The sequence below is a fragment of the Pseudochaenichthys georgianus genome, chromosome 10, assembly GCF_902827115.2.
Source record: "Pseudochaenichthys georgianus chromosome 10, fPseGeo1.2, whole genome shotgun sequence".
Classification (NCBI taxonomy): domain Eukaryota; kingdom Metazoa; phylum Chordata; class Actinopteri; order Perciformes; family Channichthyidae; genus Pseudochaenichthys; species Pseudochaenichthys georgianus.
In genome coordinates, this window is record NC_047512.1 from 19501975 (window position 1) to 19527690 (window position 25716).

Consider the following 25716-nt stretch of genomic DNA (forward strand, 5'->3'; position numbering starts at 1 on the left):
ATAAAATAATAATTGTAAACATATCGTTTTGCTTTCCATTGAATGATTGTTGTTGCTGTTGCAGAGTAAACCATGTATCTATGAACCTGATCACATTATCTAAACGCCCACAAGATGCCCTACAAGGAAGCACAAGCAAAGATAATAACCAAAGTTTATTGGATTTTGGCATTATGGTCAAAAGATATCGCAACAAAATCAAAGAGGGACATTCATACAGTGCCAGCTCGCTCAGTCATCCATAACATCAGCGTCTTTCTGCCTTTGACACTGTTCTGTAACGTTGCCTTTCATCATCACACAAAACCACTGCTCCTTTCATTCACCCACACATCATTGCATCCCCTCTCTCATTAAACATACTCCCAATAATACAATTATCTGAAAAACACACACACACACACACACACACACACACACACACACACACACACACACACACACACACACACACACACACACACACACACACACACACACACACACACACACACACACACACACACACACACACACACACACACACACACACACACACACACACACACACACACACACACACACACACACACACACACAGGGCTCCTGTCTATCTGAGGCTGTTGCTGTTGGGTTGTGATCCAGCGAGGCCGGGGTGGTCGGGACTGTGGCGGTTCTGGAGGGAGACAGAGAGCAGCAACACACTGTTTACATGCTTATTTAAACAAGACTGAGCCAAGCCCACAGCTGTTGTGTTCACTGTCTCTGGATGATGTGGGAATTGACATTAGAGCAGGATCTAGTTTACAGTTTAATACCGTATTTAGGGGAATAAATTAGCTTTTTATTAGCTTTAGATTAGAGATTAGTTAAACTGACCAACTATCCATACATATTCCTTTAATAATACGTTTTGGGCAATAATTACATCACATGTCACTTGTTAGAGGCTTTTATCCAAATATTCATCTTGTGCTGAAAATCTGACATTGTGACAGTCAAATTTAATATATTAGGGGGATGTGAACTGTCGTTCCCCAGCGACTACTATGCACCTGGACGTAAAATAAAAAACCTCAAATGCAAATGTTTGGATCACAAAGTCAATAATATGGTGTTAGATATCCGATTAAGGCTTTGGATGTGTTGGAAACTGTTTGTGAACAGGTAAGGCATACCTCTATAAAGCCATATTCTGTAAGATGCTGTTTTCTGCCAGCGACATTTTGTTTTAGCTCTTTTACCATCCTGAAACCTGAAAATACCTAAAAATGTATTTGCTGAAAAACTTGGTATTTGATAAACGTTTTTAAATAAAGTTTAATTATGGGTTTGGTTTGGTTAGGGTCAGGGCACTATATCTCTGTCCATAAACATAAAGACCCACAACAAAACCTATGGGTCAACTTTATAGTTACTGGGTAATTGATATATTTTTCTTACCTTCTTCTTTTTCTTGTCTTTCTTCTTTTTCTTGCGGTCCGGATCGTCGTCCCTCTTCTTCTTCTTCTTCTTGGGATCGGTGTCTGATGGAGTTTCTGCGACGCCAAGAAAGAAGCAGCTTAGTCGACTGAAAAACATTCCTTTGCCTTGGTGTCAAAATGTATAATTGATGTTATACCTTGTGGTAATGGGTCCTGTTGTCGATGGTGTTTGTGCTTGTGTTTGCTCTTCTTCTTTGGAGGCTGTATGTGCATCAATCTGTACTGTTCTGGTAGCTGGGGAAAAGAAACACAAAAACATGGATGCATATAAGAATGATCTGAACACTATAATTAAGAGATTAAAGAAACCTGTAGGTCAGGGTTTGCAAATTAAATAGACTTTGCCATAATATTGTTAATATATGCAGTAAGTACCGGTCCTGTGTGTAGTCTGAAGCCTGTAAGCAGGGCGCCTGTCAGCGGGCTGAAGGAGTTCCCACACACTGGAGGCTTATCAATCAGAGAGCGCAACGAGCTGCCCTCCTGAGCGCCCGGACAGTCGATCATACCTGCAGAGCAGAAGAGAAAAAGGACAGGTTGGAGTAAATGTGAGAAACATCAAAATATAAGCAATGAAAGAGCAAGGTTGTCCTTCATTTGGAACCTGAGCAACTAAGTTGTAACGTATAAAGGATTTCCAGATTTCTTTTTCAACATGCCAAAGACAAGATGTGCAATTAATACATATGAATAATATAACAAAAACATCAAATACAACTAAACATCACTAGCAAAAGTCCAAGAAATGGAAAGTATTACAGATATGTAATTAATGTGTGTTGAATGACATGCGTAGATTGTATAGGAATACCGATTATTATAATCGGTGGCTTTGAGCGACATGACAGCTGATATAATTTTCTCTACACCTGTTTATGTGGTGAGTTTATAGATCAGAACAATGATGGATCCTAAATTATTATACAACATCTACTTATGGAACATCATTTACTTTAAGGTTTGGGCAGCATTTATCATCAACCCTTGACAGTCAGACCATAACCCACCTGGTAACTCTGGCAGGAAGTTGCTGAGCTTCTCCTTCACTTTCTTTCCACAGAATTTGTTGTATGCGTGCTCTAGGTTGTAGTGTGTGATGAGGTTGGTGTTGCCCGTTAACTCGTTCCCCACTAAAACACACAGATTGATATCACGGTCATTTAAGCAAAAACAACAAATCATGAAATATGCAATTCATTTTCTTCGTAATAAGTATCAGCAAAAAATATTGCTAGGTCTATCCACTAAATACATTTACTCAAGTAATCACTTTTGAGAGCTTGGTACTCTGCTTGAGTTTTTATTTCTACCCAATAACAATTCAGCGGCATATTATGTGAAATATTAACAACACTTAAATCAAACTTTAGTTTTACCTAAAAGTCAGTAAGTCATTCAAACTAGATGCACCTTTATAATCTTTGATACAACTTTAATGCATCAATAATTATAATCAAAACATATGATATATGATTCTGAAATGGGCCAATCTACATATTGAGTACTTTTACTTTTGATACTTTAAGAATATTCTGATGACAATATTTTTGTACTTTTACTTACTTATTGTTGTACTTTATTTTGATTGCAGGACACACTGGTACTTCTACCTTTACTTTTACTCAAGTACAAGATCTTTGTATAACCTCGGCTAGCCACATATATAATGCCTTATATTACGTTAAACACAGATGCAAAGTAATGCGTAGAAATCTCAAGTGGATGTTTTTGTGTAACATAAGACATAAAATAAGAATACCTAAAATAGTTGGGCTAATACCTGTTCTGTTAAAGAGCTAACTCACTATTTTAGGTTTCACTCTTGTTGGCTAACATTAGCTAGCATTGTTTACTCACTGCTTGGCAACCTTTGGTGACAGCTAAACTATGTGTTCTAATAAACAGACAAACATAATACAAAGTATAAAACAGATATAACTGTATGCCAGTACCAGGAAGCTCCCGCAGTAAGTAGAACGGTTCATTCATGGCTCCGGGCTTCCGCAGAGCAGGCCCTTCATCCCCGAGCTGCGGTGGCATCTGCCCCGTCATGGAGGCTTGGTTTTGCGGCAGAGGCGGCGGAGGTTTCCCCGTTCCGAAACCCAGAGACGAAGAGCCGGGCGGTCCCTGGGCTTCATTTTGCCCGAACAGAGTTGAAAACATTTCCGTCATATCTATACCACGTTTCTACAAGCAAGTGGTCTGTTGTTTGTTGAGATGTTCACGACAAATCCATCTGTGGTTCAACCTAGAGAACTACTCGACTCTTCACTTCTTTGTGGCATTATTTTTCATGGCCCGAGTACCGTAATACCAGGCGACAACACGCACGTTACCATAATGATTGATGTACGGTGGCCCTCATGGGAATAATCAATGAGCTCACCAAATGGTTTTAGTTTTGACGATATTAAGTTTATTTTCAGAAAACAGTAATAAACAATATATATGTACAGCTAATTTAAAGAAGATATATGCAGGTCAATAAATGAGATGATCACATATCGAAGACATCAGCAGGGCCAAGAGAAGATGTCAACCTTTCAAACTCTGTGACCGTAGCCTAAAAAGGGAGAGAGAAAAGAAGACTTAAAGCAAACTTCCATTTTATAATCCTAAATTGTTCAAAGTGCACATTTCATCTGTGAGCAGTTGCAACATCATTTTAAAACACATCAGTCCTATTTACAATACATTAATGCGTCTTGATAAATACTTTCCAATTAATTATGCAGCTTTTATATAATTGATGATACTTATGTTGAAAATATATAGTTGAATCTATACAAATGTACATATTATATTTAAATATACATTAAGTAAGTAATTTAGCATTTCCTACTAATGCAACCCCTTTTTGAGTGTAAAAACAAACATCTTGATTATGTGTTTTTCTGAGTATTATCCTGTACAGCTATTGTCTCTTTCTCTCTCACCTTCCACTCATCCAAAGCGGTAGAAACAAGTTGTCCAGTCTGAGAAATACTCTCTCTGCCAGCCAGAACCTTCTCTGCCAGGGCAGCATTCTCTGCTTGAATCTTTTTCAGCTCCAGTCGCATGTAGGCCTCCTGCTTTTTATAGTATGGCATCAAAAAGCTGCAAAAGTCCTTCTCAGGAACCCCGCTCGGCCGCCTGAATGAACAAGGGACAGGGTTAAAAATTAACATTTGCATTTGAATCACATTACAAAATGGAAATATTACAGAGGTGATGCACAATGCATAGAATCAATGCACTGCACCTTAATTACAGGTCCTGTTGGTGAGGACAAAAAGCCTCAAATATAGTGTATACAAGTGCCTAGACAATAACCTAATCCATACTGGTTAACACAACAATGCTGGGGCAAATACTTTTGTACTGTTACCCTTTGTATCCACCTTTATGTATCTACTTTTAGGAATTCTTAAAATTTCAATTATGACTATATTTCCAATCTTACAACAATCATCAGTTAGATATTTTATTTAACTACAGTTTACATAGACATGTTTTATAAGCTGTTGCATTCAGAAACACATCAGATCAAAATGCAGCTCAGAAGGTTTGGATTACCCACTGACTCACTACTCGCTTGTTGTCTGCAGAAGGTGCTGGAAGGTGAAGATTAATGCGTTTTACTTACCATGCAGGGGCTGTATTATTCTGGGCGGCGCTCTCCAGTTCGTCTAGCTCATTCATTTTGAACTCTAAGCGGCCTTCTTCAATCAATCTGCTGATGTCCCCCTACACATGATACATAGGCATGTAAGCAAGTGCATACACATGTTTAATACAAACAACAAGACAGTACATCTTACATTTGTTATTATTATTTTCATAAATGTGATGTGCTACATACCTGTATATTTTTCCTCAACTCTTCAATGAACTGCTTGTGAATGCTTTTCATCTTCTGCGGGTTCTTCTTGTACAACGGGCGAAACGTGCTGGCGAATCTGTTGAAACTGTGAGTGGAAGCAGTGTCAGCGAACAGTGACTTTTCCAAAACACCAAACATTTTCTCACCTAACTAATCAAGTACTGAAAGGATATATTAATCTATTATTGATAGACAGAACATTATTCATGACAGCAGTTCCATTTACCGAGTACTTTTCAATTATTTTATCAAGGGAAAGTTACAACTTTTTACAGGGCCTCGGATGTGAGGATTTTTTGCTTTTCTTTATTATATAATTCAAGGCATATATATCTGGGTGTTGGATTGTACATTTGACATATCAACTTAATATTAGTGGTGCACGATAATTATCGGTCCGATATTAGGAATTATGACGTCATCCCGATAAAAGTATTAATAGCCCCGATAATATAAAATATATTTTTTGGGTAAAAAAAAAGAAAAAAGTACTGCGGTGTGGGTGGATTGGGATGAGGGGCGCTTGTTTTTTCCTCGGCTCCTCCCGTTTTGCCAGTACTGTGGTATAGTGGTTTAGGAAGAGGGGATTTTCTCACAAATCATTCTCCCTTCTCATGTCTGGCTGTGACGTAAATGGTGTGCGGCCGTGAAGCCAGGACAGTAAACAAACATGTCGTCGGTAGTATGGGACTATTTAAAAGTTTCAGAGTTAGATAGATAGTTAGGGGCGGTGGTGGCGAAGTCGATTGGGACTTGGCTTGGCAACTGGAAGGTCACCAGTTCAAGTCCCGGCAAGACCAAGTGCTACCGAGGTGTCCCTGAGCAAGGCACCGTTCCCCACACTGCTCCCCGGGCGCCGTTCAAAATGGCAGCACACTGCTCCTAACACTAGGATGGGTCAAATGCAGAGAAACAATTTCCCCACGGGGATTAATAAAGTATATCATATCATATCATATCATAGATAGTTCGCTTGCTATTTGTATTAACAAATGCAATGCAGAAGTTCCACGAGGAGGGGAAAAGGCAACGAGCTATAATACTTCCAACCTGATTAGTCACCTGAAACATCGCCATCGCTACGATGGTGTGTTAAAAGCGTACGTCCGAAGACGCCTGCGCTGCTAAAATAGCGGCGAATCCAAAGCCAGCTGCAAAGGCACCGGGGCTTTTACCTATCGACGAGGCTTTTGAAAAAGGCAAGAACTTTATGTGGAAAAATAAATATGGTCACTTTGAAGAGTCAAAACTGTTCTTGGCTTTGTTTTGTTCATAGTAGTAATGCTCATGTCTTTTTTTTACCACCAGGTGTGCAAAAACTACAGGTACATTTAATATATATATATATTATATTATTATCGGTATCGGTCTTGAGAAGCAGGAAGTTATCGGTATCGGTTTCAAAAAACCAATATCGTGCATCCCTAAAAAGAGGTCCCCTTGGATTTAAGGAACCTTTCTGGGCATATTTCACTATTTTCGGATATTTCTTTAAATGAAATAAAAACAAAAAGACAAAATATCTATTGATGGATCAACTAAAATAACGTGGACATAATGCAAATATACTGAATTGTTGATGCCATGCCATAGACAATAAAACAAATCAAGCAGTTATTATTTACAAACAATTAAAAGTCTAATCTTGTCAATCAATAAACACAAGTCTTGCATTAACTCGAGTAAAATAACTTCTAAAGAGCAGGTATTTTCTACAAGGTTTGGGGATTCTTTGTATTGTTAGTTTTGACTTTTCTCTGATGGTTTTTCTTTTGGTCAGAAACACACCGAGGCAGGTCCCTCATAATTAAGTTGTATGACAATAAAGTATTTAATCTTGGGCAACTTAAATGACAATTGTTTCAATGAATGCTACACAGTCATGATCATCATACAATGCTAAGACCTCAGTCATTTACACCAGCACTTACACACTGTTTTCGTCGCTCATCTCTGTCTTCATGTTAGCTTCGTTGCAACTTCAGAAACATACCTCTCTCACTCATCTCAGTTATATCAGTTTATGCCTTACAGTGTAAATTAGCGATACATAATGATCTCGAAGAGCGCTACAAACTTTAAATATTGCATACAAGGCTTTTTACTGTCGTTTTGGGACATGTTTCCACAATAAACACAAATACTCTTTACGTTACCTGGCCTGCTCGATGAACTTTTCCAGGCTTTTCTGAATTACTTTGTCGAACAGCTTCAGCCTGTTATAACGAGCTTCCGGCTCGTCGGGCAGCTTATCAACTGATTCAGTCTCGGACAGATTTGAGGAAAGGTTTCCTTTAGATTCATTATTTCGAGTTTCAACCTGCTTTTGTGTTGAGTCTGCAATTTCCTCCATTTTCAGCTTCCTCTATTTACGTTTTTGCAGTACCCGCCAAACCTACGGCGAATCGCTGAGCCCAAAACATACGAACTCGGTTTTGTTTTGCGCATGCGCGGATGTAGTAGAAGTCTTGCCAGTTGTTCCTCAGGCTCAGCTGTCATTGCCCCTCATACCCCTCGAGGTGGTCTGTAGTCTTTGCCAACATGGGTCTTATCACAGGACTATTCTCTTTCTTGTACCACTTACCTCAGATTTACAAATGGCTGCTAAAACCGTATTATATCGCCTCGGTTATTATGACTGTCGCCTTTCTGCTGGTCCGAAAGGCTCCAGGTCTGTGCGAGCAACTGGCGACCCAGCGCGAGGACGGCAACTCCTGCGACTTTGACTGGGTGAGCATGCTGGGGATAGTGTTGCAGACATGCTGCTGCTAAATATGGACGGGCCCTGCTACAGGAGAAAGCTAATTTACTCTTTTATTATTGTATTTTTTTATTTTATAGAGAGAGCTGGAGATTCTTATGTTTCTGGGTGCAATAGTGATGATGAAGAACAGAAGAGCAAGTAAGTACACACACACACACACACAACCCCCTTTGTTTATGTGTAAACCAACTATTTATATTGTTTACATTGTAAACATCTCAAAGGGGGCCCCATGGATTAAGCAGATGAGATACTCAATTTGGGAGGAGGGGTGGACCAACATGAGAAATGTGTCTTCTTATTAAGTTGTACTGTATACAAACGGTATACACAGTTATCTAGGGCTACAACTAACTCTTATTTCCACTATTGATTAATTGGACAATTCTTTTTAAATATAAATATTTTGGTCTGAAAATGTCAGAAAATTGTGAAAAATATTAATTCGTGATGTCTTTTATTGTCTTGTTTTGTTGGTCCTAATTTCCGAATACATTCTTTGATGTATTTTTATCTTATAATGTGTAACTTTCAAACTTTTACCCAATAGCTATTTATGACTTAATGTGTAACTGTTTTCTAATTGTTAACCTGAAACCAGAGGAGACGCTCTGCAGCAAGCCACACAGGAAGTGCTTCCCCCAAAACGTTGCTTTGTTGTGTAAACATTCAGTGTGATCCCACCTGCTTTTGACCTTGTTTCCACAACCTGAAGGTTTTCCATGTGCTCCATTCATTGTTCTCTTCTCTCCCTGTTCCTCAGTCACAATGGAGCAGCACGTGGGCAACTTGTTCATGTTCAGTAAAGTGGCCAACGTCATCCTCTTCTTCAGACTGGATATCCGGCTCGGCATCTTTTACCTCACATTGTGTGTTGGTCAGTGGTCTTAAAACTTCTGCCCCACCCACAACATATTGAAGTTATTTGAAGGGATATTAATTATAAGCAGTCTGTCATAAAGGTCACATTACACCTTCTCACACATATTGGTGTTTAATCTGCGTTTTTCTTGTAAATAAACAATAGAAAAGTCATTAAAAATGTAACATGCGCTAATCAAAGTAGCACATCTGCTCGTTTTCCCATAAACGTGTATAAGTATTAATAATGTTTGAGTATAATTAAACTTAAGAACACTACAGGAGACCCTCTAAATAGGGCTTCTAAGGCTTCATATTGACTTGGAGCTATATATTCCTTTACAGTTTCTATAGAATTACTGGTAGATATCCGTAATTAGGGGAAATTGACTTATGTGAGTGCAAAAAAATAGCAGCAAATTGCAGTAGATACCCATTTCTTAACACAACGTGGATATTCCTCAGGACACAGTGACTAAAGCTTAAATGAATTCTGATTCCAGTGTTTCATTTATTTTATACTACTCTTCCACTGAAGTCTTGTAGATTGGCACGTCATTTTCTTTGCTAAATTGACACATGTTTAGTGTCAAACGAAGCTTATAGGGTTTAAATTCAATTTATTAACCTAAGCTGATATTTTCATAGTTTTAATAAATGTAAAACTTACATTTAATAATTGTTTCTTTCACCACAAGCCTGTGTGATGTTAACTTATCAGTCTCTCTCTCTGTGCCTTCTCTTCAGCTTTCGTCATGACCTGTAAGCCTCCGCTCTACATGGGTCCCGAGTACATCAAGTACTTCAGTGACAAGACCATCGGTGTGAGTGTTTCACTACAGGCCACACTGAATTACAGTTTGTTTTTAAAAGGCGTGTACATTCCTTTATGATGGGTTACTACCATTTGGATGTACAGCAGAACCTCAGGCATTTGAAATGTTAGGGGAAAATAACAATTAGTGGGCAATATAACAGAAAATCTAGTATTTGTATTCAATATAATACAAACATAAACAAGCTAACTTCTTATTTACAAGACTTTAACCCACACTCACAACTGCACACTTATGTTAATATATTTAACATGTTCATTAAAATGCTCAACGTTTAACTGTGATATCTTGTCTCAACAGTTAAATGTGTATTTTAATTTGTATTTAATTTAATCTTTATTTTGACCTTGTGTGAATCCTGTTTTTAACTCTTACCTTGTTGCTGCTTCAAACGCCAGAATTTCCCCAAGGGGATAAATAAAGTTCCATCTTATCTTATTCTATTACACAATGCAATAAGAATGTTTTTGCATTTATGACAGGGTCCATGAGACAGGCACATTATAATAGCAGTATGCCAAATTATATTATGTAATTGAATTTGAAAAGAAAATAGTGAAATGCAAGACCTCTCTATCTGATGATGTCCCAGTCGTGGAGGCGAGGAGGTGTAAATGACTGACATACTGATTAAATACTGTTTTTTATTCATCAGGAGGAGCTACGGAAAGACAGCCGTGTCACCTGGATTGTTGAATTCTACGCAAACTGGTCCTCTGACTGCCAGTCTTTCGCTCCTGTCTTTGCAGACCTTTCACTCAAGTAAGAGTCTCAGTCATGGTTTCCCTAGGCCCCTGAACAAGTTAATAAGTCACTTATATAGAAAGACATCTATGTGATAGGATTAGTTAAGTTAAAATACTAGAGAAATACACACTTTTTACTATAAACCTACAAATCACTAGTGTTGCTTTCATTTGAACAAGCAACCATTATATCTATTTCGTTTTTATAAAGTATTTTTGCTTGAAGATCTACTTTATTAATAAACAATTATACGTTTTACATCCATATATTTCTCGCATTCACCCCTACATTCCCTGTGAAAGCATGGTCTTTGATATGAAAAATAAGAATAATTGCATTTATTTAATACCAGCTGCAAACAGTCAACAGCCTCCTGCTACATGATCGTGTTTTATTTGTAGGCATGTATTCCATGGAAGATTGGCTTAATAACTCACTTTCATATACAATACTGTATTTCTGTCTAAATTTGAACATTAAAATAACATTTAAATTCATGTTTTACTTCCTTCAGTAATTATAACCATGATATTGGATTAAACAGATGTGACTGTTCTGCAGAGGTATCAAAGTCATTATGCTCACCAAAAATGGACTAATTTTAGGAAGTGTTTGCCTACCATTAGTTAGGCATGAATGTCTCACGCTTCTTTCCCCTGCGTTCTTTAGGTACAACTGTCCTGGACTCAGATTTGGGAAGGTGGACATCGGTCGCTATGGAGAGGTTGCGGAGAGGTAAGCCTGTCTATAATGATATAGAAGTACAGTAACATACTATTGGTGTTTATGCTAACCACATGTTTTACAGATTCTCTGAGCTATGGTTTTGACTGTCCCATGATTTGTTCCTTCACAGGTACAGAGTCAGTACTTCTCCTCTGGCCAGGCAGCTGCCCTCACTGATGCTTTTTCAAGAAGGGCAGGAACTTATGAGACGTCCAATGGTGGACAACAAAGCAAGAGCTGTGTCTTGGACCTTCAGTGAGGTAAGACTTGTCCGTTACAAACACATTGAGCAAGTTCTGCGACATTGATGCCAACTTGTACATTATTTAATCTCTAGGAGAACATCATCCGAGAGTTTAACCTGAATGAGCTCTTCCAAAAATCCAAGAAGATGAACAAAAGTAAAGCTTTGAAGGAAGAGCAGCAGAACGACGCTCAGCCAGAGGAGGGCAGCGACGAGCTCGAGCCTGAAACCGAAATCACGGAGCAGCCCACAGAAAGCAAGAAAGACCAGTAAAGAGAAAAGAAGAAGATTGCATGAATTCTTTCCTTTTCTTGCTATGCCTTACATTTTGCAGAAGTCCAGAGTATTATGGAACGTAGAGAGGAAAATAGGTTGGACCCCTGCTAGATGTCATCTCTTTACATGGGAAAATAATGACCCAGTAAACTGCACCATGTTCCCCTGGTCCATCTGGGTATTAGGCAGGGTGGTTGCCGCAATGATTTGGGGACATTCTATTACATTTATAACTTAAATTATTTGAGAACATGTGCCTTTTTGTAATGAATGCCTTTTGATACTTTCAGCAACATTTCATCCCTGCGTGTGACATTTAGCTGCCTGTATTTTGTAAAGTGTGTGTTTACTGATGTCTCATGTTTAATACCAAAGTAAGAGTTGAAACTGAAAAAATAAATACACAAATCCAGTTATCAATTTTACCTTTTTTATTCTGAGAAGACATCTTGTTAAAAATTCTTTATAAGGCCATTTTGGAAATGTCTTTAATGTACTCGTTACAGATATTTGTGAAACTCGTTCCATTCGCCACAGCCCACGATAGCGATATTTTATCTCACACAGAAGTATACATACTGTTCTCACATAGTTTCAAATTGTTCAGTGGCCATCATCCTAGGCCAGAGCAGGAAGAAAAGTAACACAGGTTCTCTTAATCTCCTGTGCCATTAATGCTTATTTTCTTGTTAGCACCCACACGTCAACCAGGTGGGCTTTTGACAATATTCTCACAAGTACACACGCCAGAGAAGCATTCAGCACGACAAACAAAAGTCACATGCACACCAACGACATAGGGAACTGGTAGGGATGAAAATCACGGCCATTTGGGTTAAACAATGATACTTGTGTGCTTCAAGCGTGTTCTTTCCCCCAAATACGTGCCACATTCAACCAGCTTTGACATTCTACTGCTAGTAAAACTAAAACCATAACTCTAATGCCCAATCCTAAAACTCAAGCACACCTCCCTTTCTGTAATTACTCTTCAACATGGCTGTGGGTTAAAAAAAAAAAATCAACTGTACCTTTACAGACGTTTTAAAGTCAATCCAAAAAATCTGCGTTACATATTTTTTTCCTCGGAAAAGTGTAAAAAAAATACAAACCAATACAAAAAATTAAAATGTGCATGATTCACTATGAATGGTCTCAAGGCAAAAAAAGAACAATGAACAGCGTCTCTAATTGAAAACCAGTCCCCACTTCTTTGTTTTCTGTTCAGTGGCATATTGCATTCACAATATCATTTATAGTATGATTTTCATAAAAATAATATATTCTTCTATCCATTCAAATAAAAGAACTGAAACGAGTAGAGACTGGTTTGAAATCGTGTCCAAAACTACAAGGTCTGGTGAAATAAATAAGCCCTTCCCTAGCTGGCCATCTGGTAAAGGTTCTGCAAGCATCTTGATAGACTGACAGAGCATTACAGAAAATGAAATAAAAAAACACCAAAAAGACATACCATGGTCTTAAAGCTACTAACAGATTTTGCATAATGTCTTTAGCATCAACATTACAAGCGTACATTCCACAAAGATGCTTGTGCCGAAAACCGTGATACTGAATTTCTTTGTGGCTTTCAGAAAATTAAGCTCAATTATTTGCCATTTCAGCTGTCCCCCAAACGACCATCCTTCTCTTTGGACGATGACATTTCCAGCAAGAGCTCATGAGCGGCTGATGCAGCCATTACATACAAACCGGCAACTGATTTGAAATCGCTTTCATGAATAATTACACAGTACATCTGCCACCCTCATCCATAGTCATCTTCAATACCTGACAAGTTGACCCAATAATAATCTGCAAGATTTTACACATTTATATAAAACAATATTTAAAAAAAAAGATTTATAAAACTAAAATGATACTGTGTTTAGAGGTTGGACTCTTTTTCCATGACTTATCGTTAAACAGGTTGTGTGGTCCATTCAGAAAGTGAAGAAGGTGTTTCTATTGGTCAACAAATCCTCGCGGTCCACTGGATAAAGGCCATCCTCTCCTGAAGGGTCAGACACAGTGGTCAATGTGTGTGCTAATATACCAAATGAAACAGCAAATCATTGGATAACTGTGTTCTGCAGACGTTTATACCCAGCCTTGATCGTACAGTCTATGGCTCACAAAGTGGCTGAATGGAGACGACTTGATCCTGTGAAAAATGAGGTGTCCCCTTATACTCTTTGTTCAAATCTGAAAGGATTGGCCAGTGGCGTTACAAATATAACAAAGTGGGTACCAGACAGGTCTGCTCCTTTAGTCTTTTGCCGTGGAAAAAAATGATTTTTTCAGGAGCCTGCAGTCGTGAATAATGTTCAGCTCAGGTCAGAGACAAGTGGAAGTAGTCAGGGGACGTTTCCCCTCCTGTGATGGACAGCAAAGGATGTCTGTCCCTCAAACCGATATCTCATAAGTGGTCCCTCCGACGCCTGTCACCTTCTTCACTCCGCCACCTGGTTTCGATGTGGTGTGATTGGCCAAGACTGGACGAGAGGTGGATCTGATTGGACAGCCATCAGGAAGGGGAAAGGAGGAGGGGGAGATTAGGGGTGAGGACAGGGATAAAAGGATGTGGAGGTGAGTGGTTCTGCTTCAATACAAACAACAAACAATTACAGACAGCACTGTTTTTCTCTACCATCAATCTTGTAAGGCATTTGGTAACTTGGTGAGTAAGAAAAGGAAAGAAAAAGTTACATGACAAACACATGGTAAGGCATGCTTCCACAGAGCTAACATGCTTTTATTACTAACCCACAAACTGAACCGATAAGACTTACATACACACAACAACTGTTAAACACTTAACAAGCAAACATTGACTGTAAACCACGGAAGAGGAAAAGGAAGACTCACACAGATCAGGGAGGAAGAGGAGGACTGACAAACCAGGGAGAAAGAAGCAGAGAATTAGGAGGAAAAGGAGGAAAGGTAGCAGGCTGAAGGGTCTGGAGACGGATCATTACTCACTGTGGAGCCTGTGGCCCTCCTCCAGCTCCTCCTCCCCCAAGCACAATGCCTCCACCTGCAGGCCGAGGCTTGTGCTGAGGCCCTACCTCCGCTATGTAAGACGGGGACTTGCCAAGGGAGAGGCTGCGAGGTGGCGGGGAGATAGGGGGCTCGAATGAGCGAGGGGAAGAGGATAAGGAGGAAAGGTGACGAGGGGCTCTGGAAGAGTCCTGGTTATGTTGGAGCAGGTGCTGGACCTCAGGAAGCCCAGAGGGGGAGTGGGGGGGCGGGCTGACGGCACGCAGGTAAGCCCTGTGGGGGGAGGAGAAAGTGGCAGAGCCCTGGAGGAGCTGCCCCTCCCTCTGCTGGGCGATCTGAGCTGAGAGGAAGGGCGACGTGTAGCCCTGCAGTGGGCTGCTGGGCGACACCCTGTCATGCTGGCCGGTTACAGTTGCCGAGGGAAACGGAGCACGAGGCTTCTGCGGCGATAGCTCATGAACAGCGGACTCAAACTCTGGGCTCTCAGATGGCGTCAGGAGGCTGTCATAGGACAGGCTGCCATTCCGAGGCGTCTGATTGGCCAGGCTTTTGTAGCTGGTGTCTGTGGTGCCCTCTGATTGGAGCGTGGTCAGGGGGTTATGTGCCGTTTGCGCTGAGCGCAGGCTGGAGGAGCGAGAGCCGCCAGCGGACAGAACCAGAGAGGACGGGTAGGAGGTGTAGGAGCGCCCAGTCAGGGAGTAGCCTGACATGCCCCCGGACATCATCCCAGCAGTCCCGCCAGGGCCTCCGGGGCCCTCACCCCTTTCCCCTCCCCCTCTGCGCGCCCCCATACCTCCCCCCACCACTGTGGTCCCGTCCAGGCTGCTCGGCTCCGAGCGGTAGCTAGACTGACGGCTGGACTGGAGGATGGTGGGAGACGGAGAGTCAAGACTCTCCCCACGGATCATCTGAGAGGAGAAACAGATGGAAGGTAGAAAGAGGAGGAAGTGTGATGAAGATGAATGCAGGGATGAAGAGGAGGGGAGAGAGATTAAAATCACCATGTGTCTTCAGGAATTTATTAAATATTCTCACAGAAAAAGTGTTGGGGAAATATTGGATGCTTGACCGGTGCTCTACTCCAACATCACACTACTGGAGTGGAAACATTGACTGGCTTGAACAGGCACTGACACTGCATGTCAAAGAATGTGTATCAACATAGAAATGGAAATACAAGTACATACAGTACAGGAAGTACACATTGCAGTCAATGCAGTCTTAGGGGAAAGGATAGATCCACTCAAACACAGAGACAACCAGAAGGACACACACAGATACACTAGCTGAGACTTACTGATCGACCGATGGCCACTGAATGGTCAATTCAAAGTAAAAACAAAAAAGAGGGGCATGGCATTAACCACAAAGGAAATTAGAAGGGTGCGGGCATAACAGCCAGCAGACCATCTGTTACAAAAATCAATGGGATATTGTTTCCATCTTTTTGTGCGATAAGGTTAACCACATCCCTTTATGCTTTTTTAAATGTCCTGCTATTTGATATCAACAAGGTTTTATATATTCATAAGTACAAGGTTAGATTTGCATGAGTCTAACATGTGTCTCTTTTTCTAATAAGGCATGACATGCGGTTAGCTTCACTCTACGCTGCTTATTATCTTATGTGAATAGTTGATACCTTATACCTGTGCAGGTGTATGTACCTTGTTGGGGTGTGTGAGTGCAGTGTGATTCCTTCCTGGGCTGTTGAAGGCTGGTCGGTACTTGAACATTGACGGTGTGGGTGGAGCTTCAGTCAACAAGCTGCTCTCTGAGGGGCAAGACAACAAAAGTGACATTTGAAAAAGAGGCGTGTTTGTGATTAGCAAACAAACATAATCTGTTAGGAGGTAATACTTGAGGTTCCCCGGCTGCACTTGGCCGGTTGGCATGTCAGGTGACAGATTCCCTCGTGTGTGTGTGTGTAAGTGTGTGTCTCACCCTCAGTGTCAGCACGGGGCAGACCAGGGTACCGAAGCTCTGGCTTTGGAGGAGGTGGAGGAGGAGGAGGCTCTGCATCAGCTGACTGGCTCTCTGTCTGATCTAGACTGCTTTTGGACTGGAGAAGATGCAAAAATAAGTGTAAGCAGACTTACACCATCAGGCCTATGACTCAAAATCATTGTTAACCCTCGAACACTCTGACAGGAAAAAATAAATCATATGTTACATACACGATTTCTTGAAGGTATGAAAACCATTTAAAAAATCTTTACGGTTTTGGCATCTGATAAACTCAAAATACTTTCAGTATGAATGCCCTCGTACGCAGCTGATAACACATTATTGAGATAGGGTGGGGTTTTCATGAAGTTTAAAGTTTCACTCAGTAAACAGAATACGGTGGCAATCAAGGGAATCCTGTGACGTGTGGCGCAGGATGTAAAAGGTATTGGGGAAAAAAATGTGATCTTCTGTTAAGAGTCCCGTTTGCTTTACATCGGGACCGATAAATGCAAATATATCTCAATCAGTTTTCATATAACGCTCCAAAACTATGCAAATAGTACTCATAACTAGCAGAGCATGGATATCTTAAATAATTCACGGAATCTGGTGATATGACCTCAGGTATTTTTACTTTATCTGTTCGGAAAGATTTAGTGAACCGCTTGAGATCATTTGAAGAATATCAGCATACTTATACACTTATACATGGATGTTGCCTGCTGCAATGCAGACCAGAACATTGGCTTTATAAAGTGTTTGAAAGTGTATGGGATTCTTTGGTTTCTTTTTAATTCCGAAGCTTTTGATCCTACACACCAGTCACAAAGAACTATTGGAAAATAATGATCTGGCAATTTAACATTATAAATAAATCTAAAGTAGTAAGGCCCAAAATGTTATATACATTCCTTTTAGGGGTGTCCCAGATGTAAAATAACAGTAAAAGCACACGCATAAAAGGCAAGCACACAATACCAATAACTCTGTATCTTCCGTGGAGTTCCTACATCTAAACTTCCACATTTAGATTGCTTGTTTTTGCACGTTTGTCAGGTCTCGTGTCACTCACCCTGGTGCTGTGTCGGTCATTCTGAATGCCGTTGTCCAGGACCTTGGCCTCCAGCTGAGCCTCAGTGAGTGCCGGTCTGAGGAACGGTGGCTGCACGTCCATCGTGAGAGGGCTCCGCTGCCGGCCCATGTATCTGAGCGAGGCAAGACATTTACTCCTCAGTGTTATATTTGACAAGAGCAAACTAAGTTCTAACCCAGCAGTGCCTGCCTACATGTACCAGGATTCATTGCGCGCCAGCTTCTGAATTCCTGAGGTTCCCGCCTGCCATATCCTCTTGCAAGGCAGCCACAGCATTTCTAAGGCCGTATACTCCGGCTCATAAAAACACGGCCGAACATCCAAAGTCAGCTAAATCACTGTCCTTCTCATCCCTAACATGCATGCGCACATATTTTGGGATGCCATTTCTTTACTGTTGAAAAAAAGCGGCTAGGTTGCAATGCAAGGGAAGAAAGGAAGGAATTTTATTTTTAACATAAAATGTTTGACTATGTCCCGGCTACCAAGAGTAGGAAATAGCATGTTGTTCCTAGAAGAATAAAATCACTGCCTTGACAGATTGTGCAGCTGCAAAAACAATAAAACTGTGAATACTATATGGCACGTAGTGAGAAATGGGTTGCTAACAAAAAAGAAACTACTTTTATGATCAACAGTGATTCGACAGTAACAAAAAAGGTGAGGTTTCTCCCTTTAAACAGCTGTAGCAGTATTTTGCTCATAATCTAACACCAGAAGCAAATAACACTGAAGGCTTTTGTTCATTCTATTCTATTAACTAAACAGACAAGTAAGAACAATCAAAGAGGAGTGTGGCAAAGTGAAAGGGGAGAGAAAGCAGTGAAAAGAGTTATGAGTGCAGAGGAGAGAGAAAGACTCACCTGGGGGCCTGGGAGCTGCAGAGCACATGAGAAATATTCCTTGTGCAGCCGTTGGTGAAAGGGTTAACACCTCCACGAAACTTCCCCGTCACCTACAGTGAGAGGGAGGGGGAGAGAAAAACGTGACAACAACATTAATGCAAGAACATACAGAAAGGAAACATTTATTTCTGGGTGAATTTAATAATGCGGGATAGGATGCACACAACCAGCTACCTGTTCATTTGTGGTCCTGCCGCGAGAAACCAGCACCATGTGAAACCCAGTGAGGCCCGCGACTGGGACAAAAAACAGACCAGCCACACACATTACAGCCATACTGGGAGGAGAGGGTCAAGGAGGTAACAACAAATCCAGCACAGAAAAACTACCACAATGCCAAAAAGACAAACAAATTAAACGTGTGAAAAGCAAGTCCCTTTAATAGTCCTGCATCTTAAGGTCAGCAGTAAAGGATACGTTACAGCAGCGTGTGGCGTGTCCAGCTGATGGCGGTGGTGCAGGACATAAACCAAGCCAAAACCAAACACGTTAATGATGTGGGTGGTAAGTGATATCAGGAAGAGGAAGAAATAGCGATAATTCCTCCGGCCAATGCAGTTGTTCACCCAGGGACAGTGGTGGTCAAAATCCTGAGAGCACAGGGTCAAAGATTGTGTAAGCACCAGGGAGGATGTGACAGGAAGGAAATTAAAGGTCATATGCAAAACATCAAATAAAACGATTTCTTCCTAATGTTCAAACATGGAAAATTAAACAATAAGAGAGATCTACGTTGAGCAGTGAAGTCATACAAGGGTTATACAAGTGTGTTGTGATATTAGGACTTGCTCATAAACACAGGTATATGTACTGTAACCTCATGAGAGAAGCACTTTAAAAATAAGTGCTGTGAATATTTGGAAACATAAATCTTCAAATATATATTTTGTAATTGTTACTAAAGCAGGGGGGGATGTGTTGTAATAGTTCAACTGAAATTCAAGCAGTAAAGAAAAACATACAGGAAGAGTAAATACAAAGAAAATAGGAAAGAATATTTATAAAACGCCTAAAACAAGACAGGAAAATCTGAAACTGTCCCCCAATTCTGCTACATAACTTTTAATAATATTTGTGACATTTTGTTAAATAATCTAAAATTAGGACTCAGGTTCATGACAATACACTGCACGCGCGCGTGTTTGTGTGTGTGTGTGTGTGTGTGTGTACCTCTACACAGTTGTCGCAGACGGAGCAGTGCGAGCAGCGCGGCGGGCGGTAGAAGCGACAGGTCGAGCACCACTTCATGCGCACCTGGATCCCTTTGATCTCCACCGTCTTATAGAGCGGCGCACGGAAATCATCTTCTTTGTCCTCATCCTCTTCGGCTGAAGACAACAGAAACAAACACTGAGACGGCACTAACATCATAACACCTGGTCTAATGAACTTCCTGCATTACGTTATACTATTTCAGTCTATTTCAAATGAATCGTGCTCATGGGGATTCATTTCGGTGTCATGTGTTTACCTCTGGGGAAGACTCCAGGGTCCATGAAAGTTGCCATACAGAAGTTGGCGAGGGTGAAGAGGAAGATCACCGCAACGTAGATGGGAATGACAAAGGAGATATACTCTGACAACCATGGGCACCTAAACAGAACAGAAAAGGATATTCAATTAAATATAAAATTACAGTTGGACAGTCGATTGCTTTAAACACTGGTGTGCCTGGTATCTCTCAGACTTTGTTCAAGGCAATCTACCCCCAAGCAGCTCAATTGAACTCAAGCGAATGTGATTGTGAAAAAGGAGCTCGGAGATGTGTTTCTAAGGAACCTTGTTAGTACAAGTGTTCCTGAAAAGAGTGCAAGTTTACTAAGCAAACATGCACTCTTCAAGAATAAACGATAGGGTAAACCATCAAGAGGACTTCTGTAAATACTGAGGGATATTCACACGCCTTTAGCACACACCAAGGGTACAGATATGATTGATAACGCAGTGACGTAGAACCCTTTCACCATGTTTGCATTATGTGTTTGTGCATGTGAACGAGATAAGGAAAGAGACACTCACGTGAAGCAGAAGAAGAGGGTGGTGGATCCGACGAGGAACGTGGTGGCTGCGGACACCGGGACATATCGGCTGGGACGAAATGGACGGGGAGGAGCAGAAGCAGGGACACCTACTCCTCCCCCAACCCCCCCACCACTGAACCCAGGCATCAGAGTGAGACGGAACGAAGACAGAGAGAGAGAGAGAGGTAGATTTCTAAAGACTACCTACTGTCAAGGCTGCTTTACAGGTCAAAATGGCGAATATGGAGTTTGTTTGGTGGGAGGGGCCATGACTACAGACTGGAAAAGAAAACACTATGCAAAGCAGCAACTGAGTGGAAACATGAAGGATTCTCTGTATCCACACAGTCTTCTGGCACTTATATAATCAGACTCTTTTTATACAGTAATATACAGCTTGTTGTAAATATTTAATGTGTGCATAATCTTAATAGAGGCTTATAAAAAGAAAGCTATACAAGAGCAATGCGTTACAAAAATATGTGTAGGTAATTCATAAATATTTGTGTATGGCTTTAATGTAACTGTATTTGGTGAGACGATATAAATAAATCTAATCGGTCTGCTTTCTGGCACTAGTGTAACCGTTAAACTTCAGTGCTTGAACACCAAGGCAGAGACACTCGCACACAGGAAAACTAGGTTTCACTTGACTCCTGAAACTCAGCTTTTACATTAATGCTCGCCAACTGTGCTTAGGTTCTGATTATGCGTCTCAGAGAAAATGAATATACAAACAAAAGAGCAGAAAATAAAGAGGTAGTGGGTGGATAGCCAGCAGGCCGAGAGGAGAAGCACATAGAGGAGAACAGGCAGAGGATTGAGCGCAGCAGCTGCTGATGACTTCTGCGATTGTCCCGAGAGGGCTTATTTAGGCACTGGGTGGGTGGAAGATAGAGGATGGCGGCAGAAGGGACAGTTCCAGCGCTCAAACTAAGTCAGCAGGGAAAAACAACTAAACCAACTTCTAAACCAGTTGCGGGAAAGCTGCTTAACAACAAATAAAAAGGTCCAGCTGCAAAATATATTTAAAAAGCTGATAAAAAATGTTTTTAAAATGTGTCTATCTTTGACTTTCCGAAGTACAATCGCTCAGCCAGAGACCCTTAGTTCTTGCGAGACCCTTGCCTCCAGTCTTTGTGTTGTTATGAGGACGAAATCAACTCATTCCAAAAAGAAGTCCTTTGTATGTCATCAAAGCGTCATCGTACTTGGCCGGTTCTGGGTGAAAGGACATCTCCCATCTGCAAATTCTCTGCAGATAGACCTCCTTTCCCATTTTGCATTTCTTAAACAAAGTCATGTGCAGCAGTGGTGTTATGCAGTCTGATGCATTTTAGTCCCGTTTTCCCGCTATCCTTCTGTTGTCTTTTACCGACTGGCTCTGTGGGTCGGCTGTTAGATGCCCCTGTAAGGAAAACAATTAAACAAATGTCAGTGGTAAACAAAAACTAATGCTTTCAATAGTCACAGATGAAATAAGAACTTGATTATTATATGGCAGCGATTTAAAACAACATATATGAGTCAAATTTCATTTTTCAGCATATGCTGTTTTCCTTTGTCTTCATGACTGTAAATCAAACATCTTTGTGTTTTGTTATAGTTGGCTGGATAATAACAGCATTTTGGGCTTTTTTATTAAATAAAGAGCATTTAATTCATTTATAATTACTGATATTTTATTAGCAGATTCAAAGATGTAATAAATAACTTTGGCCTTCCATTTACTAAGTGAATGGACACGTATCCGTGTTTAATTTTGCAAGTTTACACTTCACTGTCAAAAGTAGATTTCCTTGTTAGGTTATATGACACAGACAGAGTTATCTAAGAGGAGCAAATGTTTCACTCTGATTTCACAATAATCAGACGTTACACTTAGTGTCTGAGTGTTTCCCACCATTACTCATATTGTTCAACTGCCTGATGTTGCTAAACACACTCGTGTCACCTCAATGCCCTCCGGTAGTCAAATGAAACCCGTCTTTCCACTTCTTGAAATTCAAAACACCAGGGAATCGACGATCTGGGACGAGCCTGAACGCCTTTGACATACATCAGACTAATTTCCCTCATCTCCAGATGAAATCAAGCGAAGTGAGCACACTGAAAACGGATCCGGAGTAACAGTGACACCTGATAGTTTAGACACACCCCTCTTCTCAACAGTCATCATTGCTCACAAATCCAGATCTTTGAGTATCAGTGTGACTGTTGTTTATCAGCTCACCTGCAAAACAAACAATACACTATAAAGGATGTGAATCCTAAAATCCCCATGTCGAGCCTGTCATGTCACCTCAACAATCTTCCGCTCGCAATCTACATCGTTAAAGTGCCAATGAGTTTACTAAATGTTCCAAGTATCTGTCAAACATCTTGCTGGTGCCTTGTTTGGTTATAAATCAGTTGATTGACTATCACCATCATCTTTTGATCATACAGACCAAAGCGTTTAACAACAGGCCAGGGCAGTGCCAGGAATAAGTCAAGACAGCGAGCACAATAAACCTCATTAAAACACACTTCACTTTGTTAAACTCAATGATAGACGCTGCGTTGTTTCATCTCTGTGTAATATCGCTCAATTCAATAACGATATATTTAAACCGTACTTAAAAATCAGCTAGATCTTACCTTAGACTCGAAAGTTTTTGCGACACTGCTCAATCCTTTACCACAGCTATAATAGTTAGCTAACATTACCTGGCTAGCATAGGGAGCTTTATACTTGCGGAGTAGCGTTTATTGGCGGCTAGCAGGATACATGTTCGGCTAAACAGTGACCAAATAAGGCAGGTAAAACAAGAAGGACATACCTAATGCCGAACAGGCGAGCTGTCGTGCCTGTGGGGTGTGGGTCGTTACGGTCCTCCTTGAGTTTAGCCGCTAGCAAACTAGTTAGCTCGCTGGCTAGGCCGACATCGGAATCCCGGAAGTAGTCCGTCGTCCCTCAGGTGGGATTAACAGCCAATCAGAGAGGAGCAGGTGTGGTCTTAAGAAACAACCCCGAATGATAATGAAGTTTTACTGTATAATTTTACAATTATTGAATGCACCTGCCAATTGCCTGGTCAAGTTAGATGCTGCGTATCACAGTGCACTAAGATTTGTGACAAACTGTAAAGCATTAACCCATCACTGCACCCTGTATGCAAGGGCTGGTTTGCTGACTGCGGTCAAGCCAGCCTCCACTTGGGAAAACACAGTCAAGCCAGCCCGCACGTGATATTGGGGTGCGCGAATATTAGAAGCATTACGGTAAAATCCCAGCGCTTATTCGGTCAATAATAAAAGCACCTATAAAAACAAACCAAACATATTAAATTAAGAAATATGTACTATATAATGTGATCAATAATTATTTAAAACAAACTACGTATAACTACCACGAGTAAATGTAAAATGTAAGGAGTTTCAAAATAAAAGTCCTTTGAAATCTCATATTGAAATCTCATATATGAGCTATCAGCCCTGTGTTTAGATAAGAATAAAACAAAATCTCTCCCTGATGCAAGACTCATCTCACTGCAGGGTGATAGAAGGACACCCCATCTACTCACCCAGAAAAAATCAGGACATTCTGATGTGGAGTTTCAAAATAAAAGACCTTTGAAATCCCATATATGAGCTATCAGCCCCGTGTTTAGATAAGAATAAAACGAAATATCTCCCTGATGCAAGACTCATCTCACTGCAGGGTGATAGAAGGACAGCCCATCTACTCACCCAGAAAAAATCAGGACATTCTGATGTGGAGTTTCAAAATAAAAGACCTTTGAAGTCCCATATATGAGCTATCAGCCCTGTGTTTAGATAAGAATAAAACGAAATCTCTCCCTGATGCAAGACTCATATCACTGCAGGGTGATAGAAGGACAGCCCATCTACTCACCCAGAAAAAATCAGGACATTCTGATGTGGAGTTTCAAAATAAAAGACCTTTGAAGTCCCATATATGAGCTATCAGCCCTGTGTTTAGATAAGAATAAAACGAAATCTCTCCCTGATGCAAGACTCATCTCACTGCAGGGTGATAGAAGGACAGCCCATCTACTCACCCAGAAAAAATCAGGACATTCTGATGTGGAGTTTCAAAATAAAAGACCTTTGAAATCCCATATATGAGCTATCAGCCCCGTGTTTAGATAAGAATAAAACGAAATATCTCCCTGATGCAAGACTCATCTCACTGCAGGGTGATAGAAGGACAGCCCATCTACTCACCCAGAAAAAATCAGGACATTCTGATGTGGAGTTTCAAAATAAAAGACCTTTGAAGTCCCATATATGAGCTATCAGCCCTGTGTTTAGATAAGAATACAACGAAATCTCTCTCTGATGCAAGACTCATCTCACTGCAGGGTGATAGAAGGACAGTCCATCTACTCACCCAGAAAAAATCAGGACATTCTGATGTGGAGTTTCAAAATAAAAGACCTTTGAAATCCCATATATGAGCTATCAGCCCTGTGTTTAGATAAGAACAAAACAAAATCTCTCCCTGATGCAAGACTCATCTCACTGCAGGGTGATAGAAGGACAGCCCATCTACTCACCCAGAAAAAATCAGGACATTCTGATGTGGAGTTTCAAAGTAAAAGACCTTTGAAATCCCATATATGAGCTATCAGCCCTGTGTTTAGATAAGAATAAAACGAAATCTCTCCCTGATGCAAGACTCATCTCACTGCAGGGTGATAGAAGGACAGCCCATCTACTCACCCAGAAAAAATCAGGACATTCTGATGTGGAGTTTCAAAATAAAAGACCTTTGAAATCCCATATATGAGCTATCAGCCCTGTGTTTAGATAAGAATAAAACAAAATCTCTCCATGATGCAAGACTCATCTCACTGCAGGGTGATAGAAGGACAGCCCATCTACTCACCCAGAACAAATCAGGACATTCTTCTATGTACAGAGCATAGCCCTTAAAATATGTGGTCAAACAATCTAGTACTA

The 25716-nt window shown here is 40.7% G+C and overlaps 4 protein-coding genes across 5 annotated transcripts; 1 reads left to right on the plus strand and 3 right to left on the minus strand.

Annotated features, from left to right (window-relative positions):
- Positions 1 to 509: 509 nt before the first annotated feature.
- Positions 510 to 3769, minus strand: med19a (mediator complex subunit 19a). Its single transcript, XM_034093109.2, has 6 exons — positions 3416 to 3769; positions 2471 to 2593; positions 1839 to 1972; positions 1601 to 1697; positions 1423 to 1517; positions 510 to 655 (listed from the first exon to the last, which is right to left on the minus strand). Exons 1-6 carry the CDS (start codon positions 3633 to 3635, stop codon positions 590 to 592), a joined length of 735 nt encoding a protein of 244 aa, XP_033949000.1. The 5' UTR covers positions 3636 to 3769; the 3' UTR covers positions 510 to 589.
- A 98-nt stretch (positions 3770 to 3867) lies between these two features.
- On the minus strand, positions 3868 to 7690 carry pmf1 (polyamine modulated factor 1). The gene is made up of 5 exons (XM_034092327.2): positions 7482 to 7690; positions 5305 to 5410; positions 5089 to 5189; positions 4400 to 4595; positions 3868 to 4026 (listed from the first exon to the last, which is right to left on the minus strand). The coding sequence occupies exons 1-5, from the start codon at positions 7676 to 7678 to the stop codon at positions 3961 to 3963; spliced, it is 666 nt and encodes a 221-aa protein (XP_033948218.1). The 5' UTR covers positions 7679 to 7690; the 3' UTR covers positions 3868 to 3960.
- A 78-nt stretch (positions 7691 to 7768) lies between these two features.
- On the plus strand, positions 7769 to 12199 carry tmx2a (thioredoxin-related transmembrane protein 2a). Its single transcript, XM_034092326.2, has 8 exons — positions 7769 to 8055; positions 8167 to 8227; positions 8853 to 8966; positions 9698 to 9774; positions 10442 to 10548; positions 11203 to 11268; positions 11390 to 11519; positions 11597 to 12199. The coding sequence occupies exons 1-8, from the start codon at positions 7867 to 7869 to the stop codon at positions 11774 to 11776; spliced, it is 924 nt and encodes a 307-aa protein (XP_033948217.1). The 5' UTR covers positions 7769 to 7866; the 3' UTR covers positions 11777 to 12199.
- Positions 12199 to 23861, minus strand: zdhhc5b (zinc finger DHHC-type palmitoyltransferase 5b). 2 transcript variants are annotated; one of them, XM_071204632.1, is made up of 13 exons: positions 23571 to 23861; positions 20747 to 22156; positions 20199 to 20320; positions 19898 to 20055; positions 19145 to 19317; positions 18902 to 19004; positions 18686 to 18777; positions 17802 to 17934; positions 16724 to 16841; positions 16447 to 16553; positions 14762 to 15687; positions 14648 to 14671; positions 14226 to 14291 (listed from the first exon to the last, which is right to left on the minus strand). In XM_071204632.1, the coding sequence occupies exons 2-12, from the start codon at positions 20893 to 20895 to the stop codon at positions 14653 to 14655; spliced, it is 2100 nt and encodes a 699-aa protein (XP_071060733.1). In that variant the 5' UTR covers positions 20896 to 22156; positions 23571 to 23861; the 3' UTR covers positions 14226 to 14291; positions 14648 to 14652. The 2 variants fall into 2 exon arrangements, with proteins under 2 accessions (XP_033948214.1, XP_071060733.1); XM_034092323.2 differs by lacking the exon at positions 14648 to 14671 and having other exon boundaries at positions 12199 to 14291.
- Positions 23862 to 25716: the final 1855 nt, after the last annotated feature.